Raw genomic sequence first — 16,023 nt, 5'->3', positions numbered from 1 at the left:
GTGAATCAATGGGGGGCTTGGAACTGAGTGGACGATGGATGGCCCTCGTGCCTTTGGATCCCCAGCCGTTGAAAGCTGGTGGCACCAAGGTGAGGTCTCAATGCCGCGACAGATAGGCAGCCATGACCAGTACTGCAGAGGGGAAGAGGGGGGAGCAGAAGCCATTGTCGGCCTACAATGCTGTGTGCTCTGCATTGTGGGGGGTGTTGGTCTTGGTGGGTGGGGGGGGCTTGGTTTCAGGAGGGAGTATCGGGTGAGCAGGATCTCTGGTGGGAGTGCCAGGTGAGCAGGGTCTTGGGTGGGAGTGCCAGGTGAGCAGGATCTCGAGTGGGACTACTGGGTGAGCAGGGTCTCAGGTAGTCTGCAAGGGGTCGGGGGGGTGGTGGGGCTTGTTTTGGGTGGTTATATTGGAAGATCAAACTGTTGCGTGAGAGGGTTGGGAGGGTTGGATGCTATGCTGCTGGGTGAGAGGGTCGGCTATCATCAAGGGTGGGCACTGAGGGCCATTAGGGAGTCTTCCGGGAGAAGTAGCAAAGGTGCAGCTGCCAAGGCAGGTTCCTCTCTGCATCGGCAGCACTCTGGAACTGGTCCTGGCATGGGTTTCATACACCATGTCTTTGTGGATCCCTGTGGCGTGATGCACTGCATCCGACAGAGGGAGGGCCAGGAGGCAGCTGCGCCTGCCCATGAAGCTCCGCGATGACAGCAGCAGCAGCCGGCCATGTCAAGAAGGGCCCGCCTGCGCTAGAAAGTGTGTTGGGACTTGAATAAGCTACCTCCAGATGTCCAAGCGGCATTGTCAGCGAACACTACAACTCTCCAGGTAGGTCATCACTGATTTTGCTCCTTGCTGCAGGACAAGTTGCGACCTATGGAATTTGGTGGTCACCTTATACCCCTGGCCTTGAAGATTACCATGGCACTTAACCTTTATGCGTCTGGATCATTCCAAGGATCCACCGGGGTCTCCCAGGCAGCAGCCCACCGCTGCATCTAGGAGGTGATCAATGCTCTGTTCAAGAGGGCAGTGCTACCGGACGAACCCTGAAAGTCAGGCAGAGAGGGTCATTGGATTCATGCCATCGCTGGATTCCCCCAAGTACAAGGTGTGATAGATTGTACACATGTGGCCATCAAGACACCAACGGAGCAGCCAGCCACCTTCATCAACAGGAAAGGCTTTCTTTCCATCAATGTTCATTTGGTCTGCAACCAACAAAAGTGTTTCCTGCAGGTGTGTGTCCAGTTCCTGCGAAGCAGTCATGATGCCTACATATTTCAACAGTGTCAGGTGTCACAGCCTTGCAGACCTCCCTGCTTGCCTTCAGGGTTCTCAGAAACAAAAGCTACCCATTGAAAGCATGGCTACTGACGCCTGCGAGGAACTCTCGCATTGCAGTGGAGGAGAGGTACAACACTTGCCATGGCTCCACCCGAGCAACCATCGAGCTGGCCATTAGGCTGCTAAAGATGAGATTCCATTGCCTAGATTGATCCGGTGGAGCCCTGCAGTATACCCCAGCTATTGCTGTTGTCTCCTGTGCTCTGCACAATTTAACACTGCAGAGCGGGGAGGCCTTACATGACAAGGACATGATTGAACAACACTCCTTCACCGACAAAGGATGCGGAGGAGGGAGCAAAAGCACTGGATGTTGAAGCCCTTGCACTGGAGGCCAGGCAGATCGAGCGACGGGCCAAGGAGGCAAGAGACAATCTCAGATTTACCTGCTTCCAGCCACCATGATGGCCACTTACAGTAAAAACAATGAAGACTCACCTGAATGCATGCAGTCTTGTCGCCTCCTTTCTACTTGCCTTCCATGCCTAGTGGCCAGCTGAACCACACGCTATGGTTCATGGGAGACCCTATGCAAATGAAGGCTGTGCCTACATTGGCATCCACTAAGGGGAAGTCAGCAGCTCACAGTTAATACATGGTAGAATACTCACTTTTCCACAGTGACAGTTATTTGCAAAAACAAAAGAACTTTATGAGAAAGCAAATGTCAAATTGACGCGCCCGTGGAGCCCCAAGTGTCTTTAGGTGGTTTCCTTTATACGTTTGAAAGTGCGTCTTTGAGGTGTGACCCTAGCACTAGCAGCTGGGCTGGAGGCAGGCTGCTGATCATGCTGCCCTTTGGCCTGCGACTTCGGGGGCTGCCCTCTGGCTGCCTGAGGCCTGGAGGGCCCCAGCTGCCTGAGGGTCTCTTGCACTGTTGCAGGATTCTCCTCTGATGTTGCACTGCTGGAGCCAGGCTCACTGGAGGAGGGGCTGAGGAGGTGTTGTCCATACTCGGAGTGCTATGAGGAGAGCTCACAGCTGTGGGGGTCAGCCTCTCCTCCTCCCTTCCAAGGCTCACTTGAACCTCCCTGCTGACGAGAGAAGGACGAGGAGCTGGAGATGACTCCAGGAGCCTCGTCCTTCGCTCCCCTTGGCACTGCTGTGTAGAGCTCCTCCATGGATTTGGCTCCCCATAAGGGTTGCTAACCTCTCGATGGCATGGCAGCACTCATGACATGGATGGACTCCTCCATCAACCGCGCATGGCTGCGCATGGCCTCTGGTATCTCCGCCAGAGTTGCCTTATCTCTCTCTGCAACTCCAGCATGCCCTGTGCTCGCGACACCAGAGGCTCGTCATGAGTCTGGGGCTCAGCATGGGCCTGGCCACTAACAGTCCTCTGACTGTTAGACGCCTCAGCTGTCTCAACCAGCTGCTCAGGCATGTGCACAGTGCATTCACCAGCTTGTGACCCCGATTCTACAGCCAAGTGGAAACCCACCGAGATGAAAGTATCTGCACAGGTTGAAGGTGTAGGAGAGTCATGGTACAGTGCATCTTCTGTCTGTGGATCCTCCTCAGAGGTGTAATTATGTCCCCCTTCTTCTGGAGTCTCCTGCAGACACTGACCTGCATAAGAGAACACAAACATCTGTCACAAAGGCAAAATACTGTGGATGCTGGAAATCTGAAAAAAAAGAAAGCGTTGAAAATACTCAGCAGGTCTGGCAGCATCTGTGGAGAGAGAAGCAGAGTTAACGGTCGGGATTTTATGCTGATGACAAGGATCTCGATATCCAGTAAAAAGCGACACCGAGAACTCCGGGTCACCTTTTCTCTGGAAGGCCTGCCGGATCTAGTGCCAGTTAGGCACTCAAGTGGAGAGCAGCGGGACTTCAAAAGGGTCAAGGACCCCATCGCCGGAAGTCCCACACTCGGAGAGCTGCTGGCCAATCAGAGGCCGGCAGCTCTTCCACTAGCAGTGCCACGCGAAGGCAGTGGCTGCTGCGTGAGGAGCACCTATCGGAAGCCCAGAGGACAGGCACTGGACCCAGGCTCTGGATAGATCAGGACAGGAGGGGTCTTGCAGGGTGTGGGTCGTGGGGGAAGAGGATGAAGGTGGGCTGGTAGCAAGGGCAAGGTGGTGGCTTCCAGCGGGCCGCCCCCTTCCTGATGTCGGGTCCCTTGTTCAGGCCCTAAGTGCCTTTTAACGAGGAACCCGCCCCACCCGCCGCTGGAGCTGGGAAGCAGCCTGCATGGTTTTTCATGCCTTGTTTCCTGTGTGGTGACAGGGCCGCCTGTTGTACGGCTAATTGTGGCAACAGCAGTATGAGGCCCTTAATTGGGGATTAATTGCCAGTTAAGGGCCTCAATTGGCGGTGGGGCAGGAAGGCTGTTCACAGACCTTCCCGCCCTGGACTAAATTTTGGCAGAGGCGGGATTGTGGCGGGAACCCATCCCCCCCACTCCCCGCTGCCCCCCCCCCCCCCCAGCATCCCACCAAATTATATGCTCTCCCCTCCTCCAAACTTGCCACGGGAGAGAGCATAAAATTCCCCCCATTATTTCAGGTCAGTGACCTTTCTGTTTCTGTGTTTCTCTCTCCACAGATTGCTGCTAGACCTGCCAAGTATTTCCAGTGCTTTCTGTTTTTATTACAAACATCTGTGGGTTAGGCTGTGCAGATCTTGACATGCCAACCATGCGCGATGTGGGTCTACAGAAGTGTGGTCAATGTCGAATGAAGACAATCCTCACTCTCTTGTATGAAGATTCCAGTCTCACCATCTGCTGTTGAATGGCTGCCCTGGGCCCAGTGAGCTCCAGCACCTCCCCCTCAGCTGTGGAAAGAGGCTGGCTATCTGCTATTCCTCCACCAGTCCGTGAGGCCTCACTGGCGTTACGAGCCTGTTTGTCCTGCAAGTGGAAAGAGGAGCAGAGTAAGACTTTGCAGGAAGAGCAAGAGAACAGTTCTGTTAGTGGCAGCCTCTCATCCCCTGCTGGGGTTTCCTATCTGGCACCTCGCCATGTCGGCTCTCGGGATGTCTTTGGGCTGATGTGTGAAATGAGATGGCCTGTGGCCGAGATGCATCCATGCATTTGCCACGATGTGGTGATGCCTATCCCACTTTGCCATCGCCTTTGTGGTGACTCCTTCCCCATGTCACGCTGCCTCCCATGTAACCACATGCAAGCCCCAAAATGGAGAGAGGTGTAGAGCACTCACCTTGGCAGAATGAAGTAGGTCATTGACTCTCTTCCTGCACTGGACCCAGTTGCATTGGGTGAGTTCACAGCTGCTGACCTGACATGGTCCCTCTCAGCTTCCGGAGAACTCATGGCCTTTTGAGGCATTGGTCAGCACTACAGCAACAGAGGGACTCCAGACAGGGGTTGGTCCGGGGACGAGGAAATCAGCAGCACAGCAGTACAGCAGTAGCACATTGACTCCAGGCAGGGGGGGTTGGTAACACAGTATTACAGCAGCAGGGGGACTCCAGACAGGGGCAGGGGGAGGGGGGGTGGTGGTGAATCAGCAGCACAGCACTGTAGCAGCACAGGGACTCTAGACAGGGGGGTTAATAGCACAGCAGCAGCAAAGGCAAAGCTGCATCAAAGGTAAAGCAGCAGCAAAGTTAGTAAGTTTAAGCAGCACTGGCAGCTCTTTAAAGATGGTGCCAGTACCTGCACCATCTCCACTGACGACGCCATTGGCGCCTCACCGCCCGCCACCATCACATAATTGGACGGGCCCCACGCCTTCATTATAATTGGCTGCATGATTGCAGCAGGCCGCCCGCACACGTGACGAGCAGCGCTGGCGCCCACTTCCAGGTCCACCGCCAGGACCTGCAATGGGTTCACTAAATTCATCCCAGGGAGTCAAGATCATGTTTAGTTTTTTGGTAATGCGGGCTTAAAGAATGGGGGACAATAGGACACGGTGCATAGCCATAATTCAGACTTCATTTTAAAGTTATATGTTCTGTCCTTATTTTATATTTGCTTATTTGTATTTACATTGAAGAATTTAGAAAGCAGTAACATTGTATACAAGGGTTTTTTGCCACGCAGGTTGTGGAACTGGAAGATGCAAAACTGAGGCACTGCAGTGCCTCCACTGGCTAAAGGATGTGATTACAGTGTGAACATTTTCCGTAAGCAGTTTCCAATATAAATATAAAATAAAAAACAAGAAATGCTGGAAATACTCAGCAGGTCTGGCAGCATCTGTGGAGAGAGAAGCACAGTTAACGTTTCAGGTCAGTAACCCTTCTTCAGAAGTAGCAGATATTAGAAATGTGAAAGGTTATAAGCAAGTAAAGTGCGGGTGGGGCAAGAGATAACAAAGGAGAAGGTGTAGATAGGACAAGGTCGCAGAATAGCTGACCAGAAGGTCATGGAGCAAAGGTAAACAATATATTAATGGTGTGCTGAAAGACAAAGCATTAGTACAGATAGGGTGTTAACAGCCGCAAGTACAAACATGAAGAAAACAGTGGGTAAGCAAACTGAACAATCTCTTGCCCCACCCCCGCTCTACTTGCTTCTAACCTTTCACATTTCTAATATTTGCCAGTTCTGAAGAAGGTTCACTGGCCTGAAACGTTAACTCTGTTTCTCTCTCCGCAAATGCTGCCAGACCTGCCGAGTATTTCCAGCATTTCTTGTTTTTATTTCAGATTTCCAGCATCTGCAGTATTTTGCTTTTATTCCAATATAAATATGCTCATTGGAATTTATTATGGAAAAGTTGATACACACGTGATCAAAAACAGGAAGCACGGCTTTGTAGACTTCAAGTGAATACAGATATAAGATTTTGAATATATTTTGGATAATATGCAGTGAAGAATCTTTGAATGTGTTACCACTATGTGCAGTAAGTGGAACAGAGGTGGTGTAATGTCATTGAAAAGTTAATAATGTTTATAGGATACAGCATATACCTTTTAGGTCCTTTATAGGATTGGTATGCTAGTTTTTTTTAAGAGAAACAAAATTATCTGGAAAACTTTCAAACGCTGTATAATATGACAAAATTAAAAATATTTGTAATAATAACTTTCACTTATTTTAGTTTTTGTTACTGATGTGAACAGCCCATTAATAAAGCGGCTGTTTTATTATTGTCATGGTAAAGCTCCACTGACCACCTCCAGGCGCGTATCCATTGTCTCTCGAGATAAGGAGGCCCAAAAGAAAGAAAGAAAGAAAGAAAGAAAAGGTCCAAAACCGTGGGAAATATTTTTATTAAATGATCTGAAGCAGTGTCTGTAATGAAAAGATTTTCATACAATTTTGTGTTGCTTAAATTGCCAAATTCTAAGTAATATTTTTGCTTTCTAATGGTAGTAGCACACCCAATTTTACCCGCTAAACCCAGATGTTCTAAAATAGTTCCTGTACATTTGATGGATACCATAGTAAAATACAAAATGTTCTATAAAGGACTAGGACAATACCCTTAAAGGGCATTGAGATCAATATATTGTGATTCAGTGGCATGTTACAAACATTTCCCTGCAAATATTGACACAATCCCCGAGGGATACTCTGCAAAATTGGTACTCCTGGAGATTCCTGTCTTATCTTCTCAAAGGCAGTGTTAACTAGCGAAAGGAAAACAGTGTTAGCACGGCAGAAATTTTTTAATATTAATTAGTAGACTCCCATGGTGTAGTTCACAGGAAGTCAGAGGATATATATTATGTGAAGAATGAGTTATTGAGATGCTTTATCGAGTAGTAATAAAATTAATTGTTTTGAAAATTGGGATAACACCATGTGTTCATTTTTTTATGTAACTGTAGATTTAGGAAAAGAATGCTGGTAATTGTGCAGGAAAATATATTAATATATAGTGTATATAGTTTTATATAAAGAATATGTTATGCAAAATAGTTTATATAACGTGTCTAAAGTATTAAACATAATTTAATTGGCCACAATATTTGCAGGAAGGGAGTGGCATGCGTGTTTGTTTGGAGAAACCCCAGAAATGCCAGGAACACGGAGGTCCTGCTGAATTTAATGGCAGGACCTCATGATCATTTCTGTACTCTTTCTCACCCTCTAGTCGACCAGATGAACAGGCCTGGCTGCTGGGCGGGAAAGCCACTGGTAGAAAGCCGCAGTCGGGAACAGTTCGGGATGATCCCTGGAAACCCGGAATCATCGCAAATTGATGTGGGGGTCAGGACGGGAGGGGGGTGGTGGGGGGGTGGTGGTGGGGAGGGGGAGGTCGAACTGGCAATCAGGAGGCAGGGCACCATGAAACATTGCGTGTTGATGGGGCACAGGGATGGTGGTTTGGAGTTGCACCAGCAATCTGGATTCAGGGAAACATCACGGGTTCTGGGGGCGTACTCAGATCAGTAATCATGGGGGAGAGGTGGGAAATATCATGGGTTTGGAGATTGCATGGTGGGGGAAAATGAATTCATAACTGGGGCGGGAGGGAAACCAAGAAACATTGTGGGTTTGGAGTGGGGCTATGGCCAATTGTGGCAGAAGGTTTGCTTGAGGAGTTGGGGGAAAACACTCCTGCTTCCCCTGGCCCACAAGTAGTGATGTAAAAATAAATACTTCCTTACTGGATTCAACTGTTTCCACCTCCCTTTAGCTGCAGGTTTCATGAGCCCTGGGAATGTTGGCCAGCCGGCATTCAATTTAAATGGCTGCCAAAATATCAGGAACGGAACCTCATTTAAATATTGCAATGGTGGACCTGTTTCTTCAGAGTTGCTCACCACAATGTCCAGGAGATTAATTGTACCATTAGTTGTGCCATTCTGTTAATAAGGTTTTCAAAGTTGCAAAGTCGTTGATTCGAATATTCTCAGTTTTGCTAAATAAAGTATATTTGGCACATATTTATATTAAAGGCAAAAGAAATCTTACCTTATTTTGTAAAAGCAGTACGTCACTGGTTAAATTTTATGCAATGCAACTCAAAAACAAATTACGGAACATAAAACTAGAAAGTTGCATCCAAAATTAGGTAGAAAAGTGTATAAATATTGCTTAGATGTTAGACAACACTTCTGCAATATAAAAGTTAATAAAAATACCCTTTCTAAGTTTGTGAACTTTGTGCTGCTGACTACACAAAGGTACTTCTATGTAATTGTCCCTACTCAACTCTAGAGAAATCAAGATGCTAAATGAAGAATAAACAATGTTGTTGCATGTTGTAATATATTCTAGAGGTTTACAAAGTTATCCAAGCACTGAAATTGTGATACAGCTTTGACCACGCCAGATATCTTTTACATTTTCTTTCACAGCTTTCTATCGTGCTTCTTTAAGTGGTGGCTGGTGAACTTTATGACAGGTGAAGTACAGCTATACATACCTATCAAAGCCAACATGTTGCCATGGCTATGAGCCTTTCCTGTGTAATTCCACCACCAGCCTCAATTTTAGTTGTTTCAATATTGTGAGAATTGTATGTTTGAAAGCATCCAAGTAAGTGTCTTTCTGAAAGAATGTACATAAGAACTCTTTTACATTTAGCCACAATCCCCTTGAAATCTCTTAATGTTACTTAAAGACAGTGTTACGTGCTGAAAGCTATAAATTGATGAAGGGATCAAAACAGCAGCAGTAGGTTCTAGCAACAGAATTCCATCTAATTTTACTAGCCATAATCCAATACTGTGGCTTCAATTTTGGCAACTATAATTGAATTTGCAGTGTAAAAGGTGGTTCTGCACTTCTGCATAGCGACAGCAACATTGACCCCACCCCTCCCCCGCTCACCTATGCGCACATTTTCAGGTGAGGCAGTGCTTTACTTGCCTCAGCTGTCAAACCACTTCTGTCTGGTCTCTTTGTCAAAGGGTGACACTTTTTTTTCTTTGCTGTTCTCATTATGTCAACCACATTTTGCCAATCCACTGAGAATTGTGGGCTGGATTTTATTAGCGTGCCACGCTCCGCGATGGCGCACTGTGAGAGTGGTGGCCTTCCGACATGGAAGTGCTGCCGCACAGCCTCTGTGATATTACGCGCGGGGGCTGATTTAAATTGTGGGGGGGGCCACATCCGATGAAGTAGAGGGGACAGCCGCCGTGTCCCCGGCAATGCCGTCCGGCACCACCGTGCAGGCATCGTCACCATTTTTAAAGGACTTTAAGCCGTTCGCAGAGATTTTAATTTTTAAAGTTACAGTAATCCTGATTTTTTTTTAAAATAAACAATTATGGTATGGAGGCGCCTTTAAAGTTGGTGTGAGACTGCCGCCGCCTGCAGGTAGGTCAATTTACATCTCACTATTCTTCATTTAAATATTTCGATGAAGGCCCTGCTGCTTGGCAGCGGTGGGGGGGGCCGCACTGAGGTCCCCCTGCTGCTAGTATTATGCGGAGGGCCCTTCTCGACGTTGGGGTCGAGGCTGGTCTCTCCCCGCTGAATTTTACGGGCCCCCCCCCGCCGCGACACAGGGCATCGAGGGACTGGTAAAATTCAGCCCCATATATTTGGATAAAAGTGTATTTTATAATTTTATGAGGTGTGGCCAAGGCATTTATATGATTAGCTGATGGGAAGAGTGTTGCACTGAAAAGCCATGTAACGTTTTACATAGTATTTACAGCACAGAAACAGGCCATTCGGTTCAGCAGGTCCCTGCTGGTGTTAAAGCTGCACATGAACCTGCTCCCACCCTTCTTCATCTAACCCCATCAACGTATCCTTCTATTCCTTTCTCCCTCATGTGCCTATCTAGCTTCTCCATGAATGTATCTGTACTGTTAGCCTCAATTACTCATTGTGGTAGTGAGTCCACATTCTAACCAGTCTCTGGGTAAGGTTTTTCTATTGAATTCCCTGTTGGATATTTATTTATGGCCCCTGATTCTGGTCTCGCCTGCAAAAGGTAACATTATCTCTATGTCTGACCTATCAAACCATTTCAGAATCTTGAAGACCTCTATCAGGTTATCCCTCAGTCTTCTCTTTTAAAAAATCAAGAAGAACCCCAACTTATTTAATCTTTCCTGATAAGTTTAACATCTCAGTTCCGGTATCATTCCAGCACATCTTTTTTGCACCTTTTCCAGTGCATCTGTATCCTTTTTATAATATAGAAACCAGAATGGTTCACAGTCCTCTAAGTGTGGTCTAGAATCACAGAATGGTTACAGCATTGAAAGAGACCATTCAGCCCATTGAACCTGTGCTGGCTCTCAACAAGAGTACTTTAGTTGGTCCCACTCCCCCATCCTATCCCTCTAGCCCTGCAAATATTTTTCCTTTTATGTGCTTATCTAATTCCCTTTTGAAAACCATGATTGAATCTGCCTCCACTACACTCTCAGGCAGTGTATTCCGGATCGTTAACACTCGCTGCATAAAAAAAGCTTTCCCTCATGTCGTCATTGGTTCTCCTGCCAAACACTTTAAATCTGTGTCCTCTGGTTCTCGACCCTTCTGCCAGTGGGAACAGTTTCTCTTTAACTACTCTGTCCAGGTCCCTCATGATTTTGAACACCTGTATCAAATCTCCTCTCAATCTTCTCTATGGAGAACAATCCCAGCTTCTTCAATCTTCACTGTCCGCCTGCTACTTCATATGTTGCATGGGCAATTTTAAAATTCCCTCAACTGAAGTCAACATTTACTTTGCGAGAATCCATAACTGCTGTAGACAGAAACTGACTGTGTAAGCTCCTGTTGACAGATGAAATGTTTACTTTATAATTGCTGCACTGACTGCACTCTCAGAGGAATAGCAGTCTCACCAGCATGATCATATGGTTATGTGGCAAATAATTCTGGCTAGTTGAACAACTGGAGAGATTGACTTATTAAAATAAAGGTTACAACCTTTGATGCATTGAGACAAAGCACCACAGAAATGGGCCATTCGGCCCAACTGGCCCATTCTAGCATTTATGCTCCACACGAGCCTCCTCCTACCAATGTTCCTTCTAATTTCCCTTCGCTACATGTGGCCTGTTTCTTGCACTACTACACGGCCACGCTCATCTTAAAAGGACTGTTGCTTGTATTCCATCTGTTTGTCCCCTGCACGGCACATTCCCAATTGCTGTATGGCTGTGCACTAGCGCAGCTCAGAGGGAACATTGCTTCCCATCCCTTTGTCATATGTCATATTCAACTAAGGTGCAAGTAGATCCAATCTGAATGGATTGTTCTTCTAACACATTCACATTATACATTTGAAAGTTGTCATGATCAAGGAAGGAATTCTTGATTCAAGTTATGCATGAATTGGTGATGAAACACTTCAACTGTTGTAAAAGCTGAAATTTGGACACGATGACCATCCTTGCTTCATACAAATTCTGACAAGTGTATGAAAATATACTCCAAGGTGATTCTGAAATACAGCTTTGAATGCTGAATTTATAGAATCTGATGATGGGATTGAACAGGCTCACAATCAAGAACAATACTTCTGTTTTCTGGCCATTGAAACAGATTAAACAAAATCTGACATGACTATGTAATTCAAGGATTGTGAGTAATCATTAGCACAATTAGAATGGAATTACCGTAATAAAATAAACAAAAGCCAGTTGATATATGAAAATCAATCTTTTTTGTATTTCTTTTTGTTTCAGACAGATCTAACTATCATCCTTGAGAACACAAACACAGTGCATTTTGCTCACTTTCATTCAAAATATTTCCAGGTCAAGGAATGAAAACTAAGTGCTTGTTATTTTGCAGTTTGTAATGTGTGCTATTTTTAATAAGTGGGGGATGTTGACATGAGGTAGAAAGAAAGTAACCTGATCATTGAAGGATTCATGTCAGCCAAAGCCGAAGTGGTATGAATAAAGAAAACTGAGTCGTCTTCAAGAGATATCCAATGGTAGTCCATTTTATCATTAAGCATTTGCTTCATTAGAAGTAAAACCTTTATTTTGTAAAAATATAATTACATTAAATTTAAATGAGTTATATGTTAATGCCTAATTGATATTGTATCCATGCACTTATTCCAAAATGGTTAACGGTACCAGTGTATAGGCCAATGGTATGGGAAATTCAATATAATTGATGACTATAGCAGGAAGTACGGTTGGCACATCTTTAATACCAGCTGTCAACTATATGTTTGTGACAAGAGTGTTCAGTTTTTCGTTGTACTTAACTAATTACTGAAGTTGTATCTATAGAAGAACACATTTTGTTGCTATTAGCATTGGCTGCGTAGTATCACTTTCACTGCTGTATCAAAAAAAAAAATCAAGAAGCTTATGGGCTCAAGTTCTATTCCAGAGACTTAATGTAGGCTGACACTTTAGTGCCTTACTGAGGGAGTCATGCATTGTCCCAGGTGGCATGTTTTGAATGAGGTGGTAAACTGGGGCATCATTTGCACTATCTGGTGAACATAGGAGAACCCATCAGCATTATTCAAAGGAGAGCAGGGTAGTTTTGCTATTACGTTGGTCAACATTCATCCTTCAACCGACATCACTAGAGTAGAGTATTTGATCATTGTTGTTGGTGGGACCTTACTGTGTGCAAATTGGCTCTCATGTTTCCCTGTATTGCAACAGTGTTTCAAAAGTACTTAGTTGGCTTTGAAAGGCTTTGGGATTTCCTGGGGCTATATAAGTTCTTTTTTTTAATATGGTTTTGAGGTAATATGGATACACCTTGATTAAAATAAAATCACAAAAATATTGGTGATAAACAGTAGATTAGTCAACACATGAAAAAGAAAGACTGGTTAATATTTCTGGTTGAAACCACTCAAAATGTCTTTCTGTTTTAGAAGCTAACTGACCAGCTGTACCTCCACTTGAACAGTTGCATCTGCCTGTTTAGATGGAAGATAAAGGTCACAGGAAACTATTTGAAGCAAAGCAATGAGTTCTCTGTGTTCTGGCCAACATTCTTTTCTCAACTTACACCACCAAAATCAGATTAGTGTCATTTATCTCATGCGCCATTTGTCAGACTTTGCCTTAAGCAAACTGGCAGCCACGTTTGCTTCGTTAACAACAGTGGCTACAGTTGCAATTAATTGGACTTAAAACACTCAGGAGTATCCCAAAAACACGATCAAGTACTATACAATGCAATTTCTTCTATCTGTTCTTTCTGGCATTTTGTGCTTTTACTAATGGAATGCCCACAGAAAGACAATGTTTCCCTCAGTGTACTTTAGTAGTTATATATTGCAGGATCTGAAGCTTATGAAGCTAAATCTAATAATAGAAATGCACAACTATCGATTTAACTGTGACAGGTAGCTTTATAATAGGAAATGTCTAATAGGTGCCACCCAGAGGCATGACAGAATTATGACGCCCACATGTATTACATGCATAGCATATTTAATGCAATGTAGATAATTTCATATTACCAGCTTTTATGGTTTATCTTTGAATCATTGAGATAATCTGTCCTGCTCTGTTAGAAGTGAGAGATCTCTGTTGTTACATTGTCCGTCTGTCTCTGAAAACTAATTTTTTATCTCATTAACTTCTCTTCTTTGGACTTCTGCTCATCTGATTTTGGGGTCCTTTAAAAGAAATGAATGTGCTGGGAACTGTATGTTTTGTTCAGCATTGACTTCTTTTATCTCAATAATTTAAAATGCCATATTGGATTTCCAGCATACTTCACAATTGACATCCTATTATCAAACTGTCAGTATCTTTTCAGAATGAACAGAAGAAACCTTCATGCATTTGACTTTGTTCACAATGAGTCACATTGATAAATATTAACTAACTAGACTCTGAACCCTTACACTGGGCCATTTGGGATTTTAACGATGGCTTCAGTACTGGCCTAAATTCTGAATATTGCAACTATCTTTGAAAATGTAATTAGTGATCATTATTGTATAAATATGTTAGTATGTAACTGTAAAAAAGTTAACATACTAAATTGCATTTGTTGCATTGAATTTTATTCAGAAAATGCCAGGTATATGTGAAGCTGTAAATGAAAAAAATAAGTGATAAAGTTCAATTCTAGACTCCAGTTGCCTTTTGCAAATAGTGGGCAAACTACCATACATTATTGTATTCACCCATTTAAAACATGAACTGCAGTGGTTCAAGAAGGCAGCTTACCACTAAGGGAAGCTAGTGACAGGGAATAAATACTTGCCTTGCTAGTGACATCCATATCCCCAGAATCAATATTAAAAAAGAATCACTATTCAGTGAAGGTTCATCTTACTGGATAATTATAATAAACATTATAGAAACAATTAAATATTGCAATGCACTATTCTGTAATTATGTAATTACAAACATAGACTGTGAATATGGATTTTTATACATTGTCATTTGGCATCATTATACATAGTTAATTATGTTTATAAAAAACAGTAAGCATAATCTGTATGGGACCAGGTGCCAGATTTGATTAGAATATTGCTATTTTACCTGTAGACTTTGGTTTGAATCTGTGCCAAACTAATAAGAGTCTCTGAGTCGTAAGCAAAATTAGTTTGAGCAGTTTCATCTGGGATTCCAGTGATAAAAGCCCACAGCATAATGTTACATTTCTAGTTGCTTAATTGACCAGAATAGATAGGAATTTCTAGCAACCAGAAAAATGGTCATTAGACTCAACAAGATCATCCATTCCTTTATATCGATCTACTTGACCTGCTAGCCTGCTCACCATATTCCATTTGTCTCTAGTAACATGTTAGTTAACTTTCTGTACCTAATTATATGGTTTGCTTCATGGTGTTCACTGGCATCTCATCACCGAAGTCTATTGCACTTTAAATAAAACGGTTCTGCCTGACTTTTGTTTTTACAAATAACTTCCCAATTTTTATTTTGCCCCTGATGCTTGAAATTTTTGCCATAGTGAATGGTTTGCTGAGATCAGTTTCGTCAAGCTCAAAAATCTCACTCAGATAGTGTAGGGAAAAACATGCTTTGTGAGGCAATGTAGGAGTCCTGTGAAAATATTTTTGATCACAAGATCAGATGGTGTGCCTTTATGAGGAGCTCCATCTCATAGTTTTTCTGACAATTGGCAAACCTTGCCCATGGCAAAACTGAGTTCAAATATATGAGATTATAATTTGAAATAGGATTCCAATTATATGTGTTCCAACCTATACTAGGAAAGCTGCTGGGCTGTTACATATTTTTTCTTAGAGTGCAAATATCAAACATGAACTTGTGTTTAATGATATATTTTGTTTCCCTGCAGGAATCTTTTGGACAGAGATACATTTTCTAAGTCAGACCCAAGTAAGTAACTGGATATTTTTGAGTTTCAATTGTTTGCATGATTTTACATAGATATTGATCTGTCTGAGTCCGTAATCAATATTCTATAGTAGCAACAATACTCTGTAAACCACTTCTCAGTTGTTGTAAACCACAAGCTAGGTTAATGCATTTTTTCCCTCTTAAATAATTATTTTTAAGAAGGTTTATATTTTTACTTCGTACTGCACTTAAGTACTTTACCTAAACTGAAAAAATACTGGATTATTTATTCTGTGATTTTCATTCTTTATTCCTGTTATTTGATGAGGTATCACATGGTAGGCTCTTAGGAGATGTGGGGTCAAGTGGAGTCAGGGGACAAATAGCTAAATGGATAGCAAATTGGCTAATAAATGGAAATCTGAAAATAGGGGTAAAGGGTAGTTATTAAAATTGGAGAAAGGTAGAAAGCAGTGTTTCTCAAGGATCAGTGCTGGGACCATCGTTATTCACAATTTACATTAATGATTTGGACTTAGGAACAAGTATCTCAATATCACA

General features: G+C 43.6%; 1 protein-coding gene across 3 annotated transcripts in view; it reads left to right on the top strand.

Annotated features, from left to right (window-relative positions):
- Positions 1-16,023, top strand: part of LOC137384709 (copine-8) — a 445,401-nt gene that overhangs the window by 63,136 nt on the left and 366,242 nt on the right. For all 3 annotated transcript variants that reach the window (XR_010977638.1, XM_068059014.1, XM_068059012.1), the window contains exon 2: positions 15,461-15,501. Coding sequence is in view for 2 of the 3 variants with exons in the window: in XM_068059014.1 (XP_067915115.1) it covers positions 15,461-15,501 (41 nt within the window). In the remaining variant the exon portion in view is untranslated. The remainder of the gene's footprint in view (positions 1-15,460; positions 15,502-16,023) is intronic.

The sequence above is a fragment of the Heterodontus francisci genome, chromosome 27, assembly GCF_036365525.1.
Source record: "Heterodontus francisci isolate sHetFra1 chromosome 27, sHetFra1.hap1, whole genome shotgun sequence".
NCBI classification, from domain to species: Eukaryota; Metazoa; Chordata; class Chondrichthyes; order Heterodontiformes; family Heterodontidae; genus Heterodontus; species Heterodontus francisci.
The sequence above is the reverse complement of the archived record's forward strand: the minus strand, read 5'-3'. Positions and strand labels throughout refer to the sequence as shown.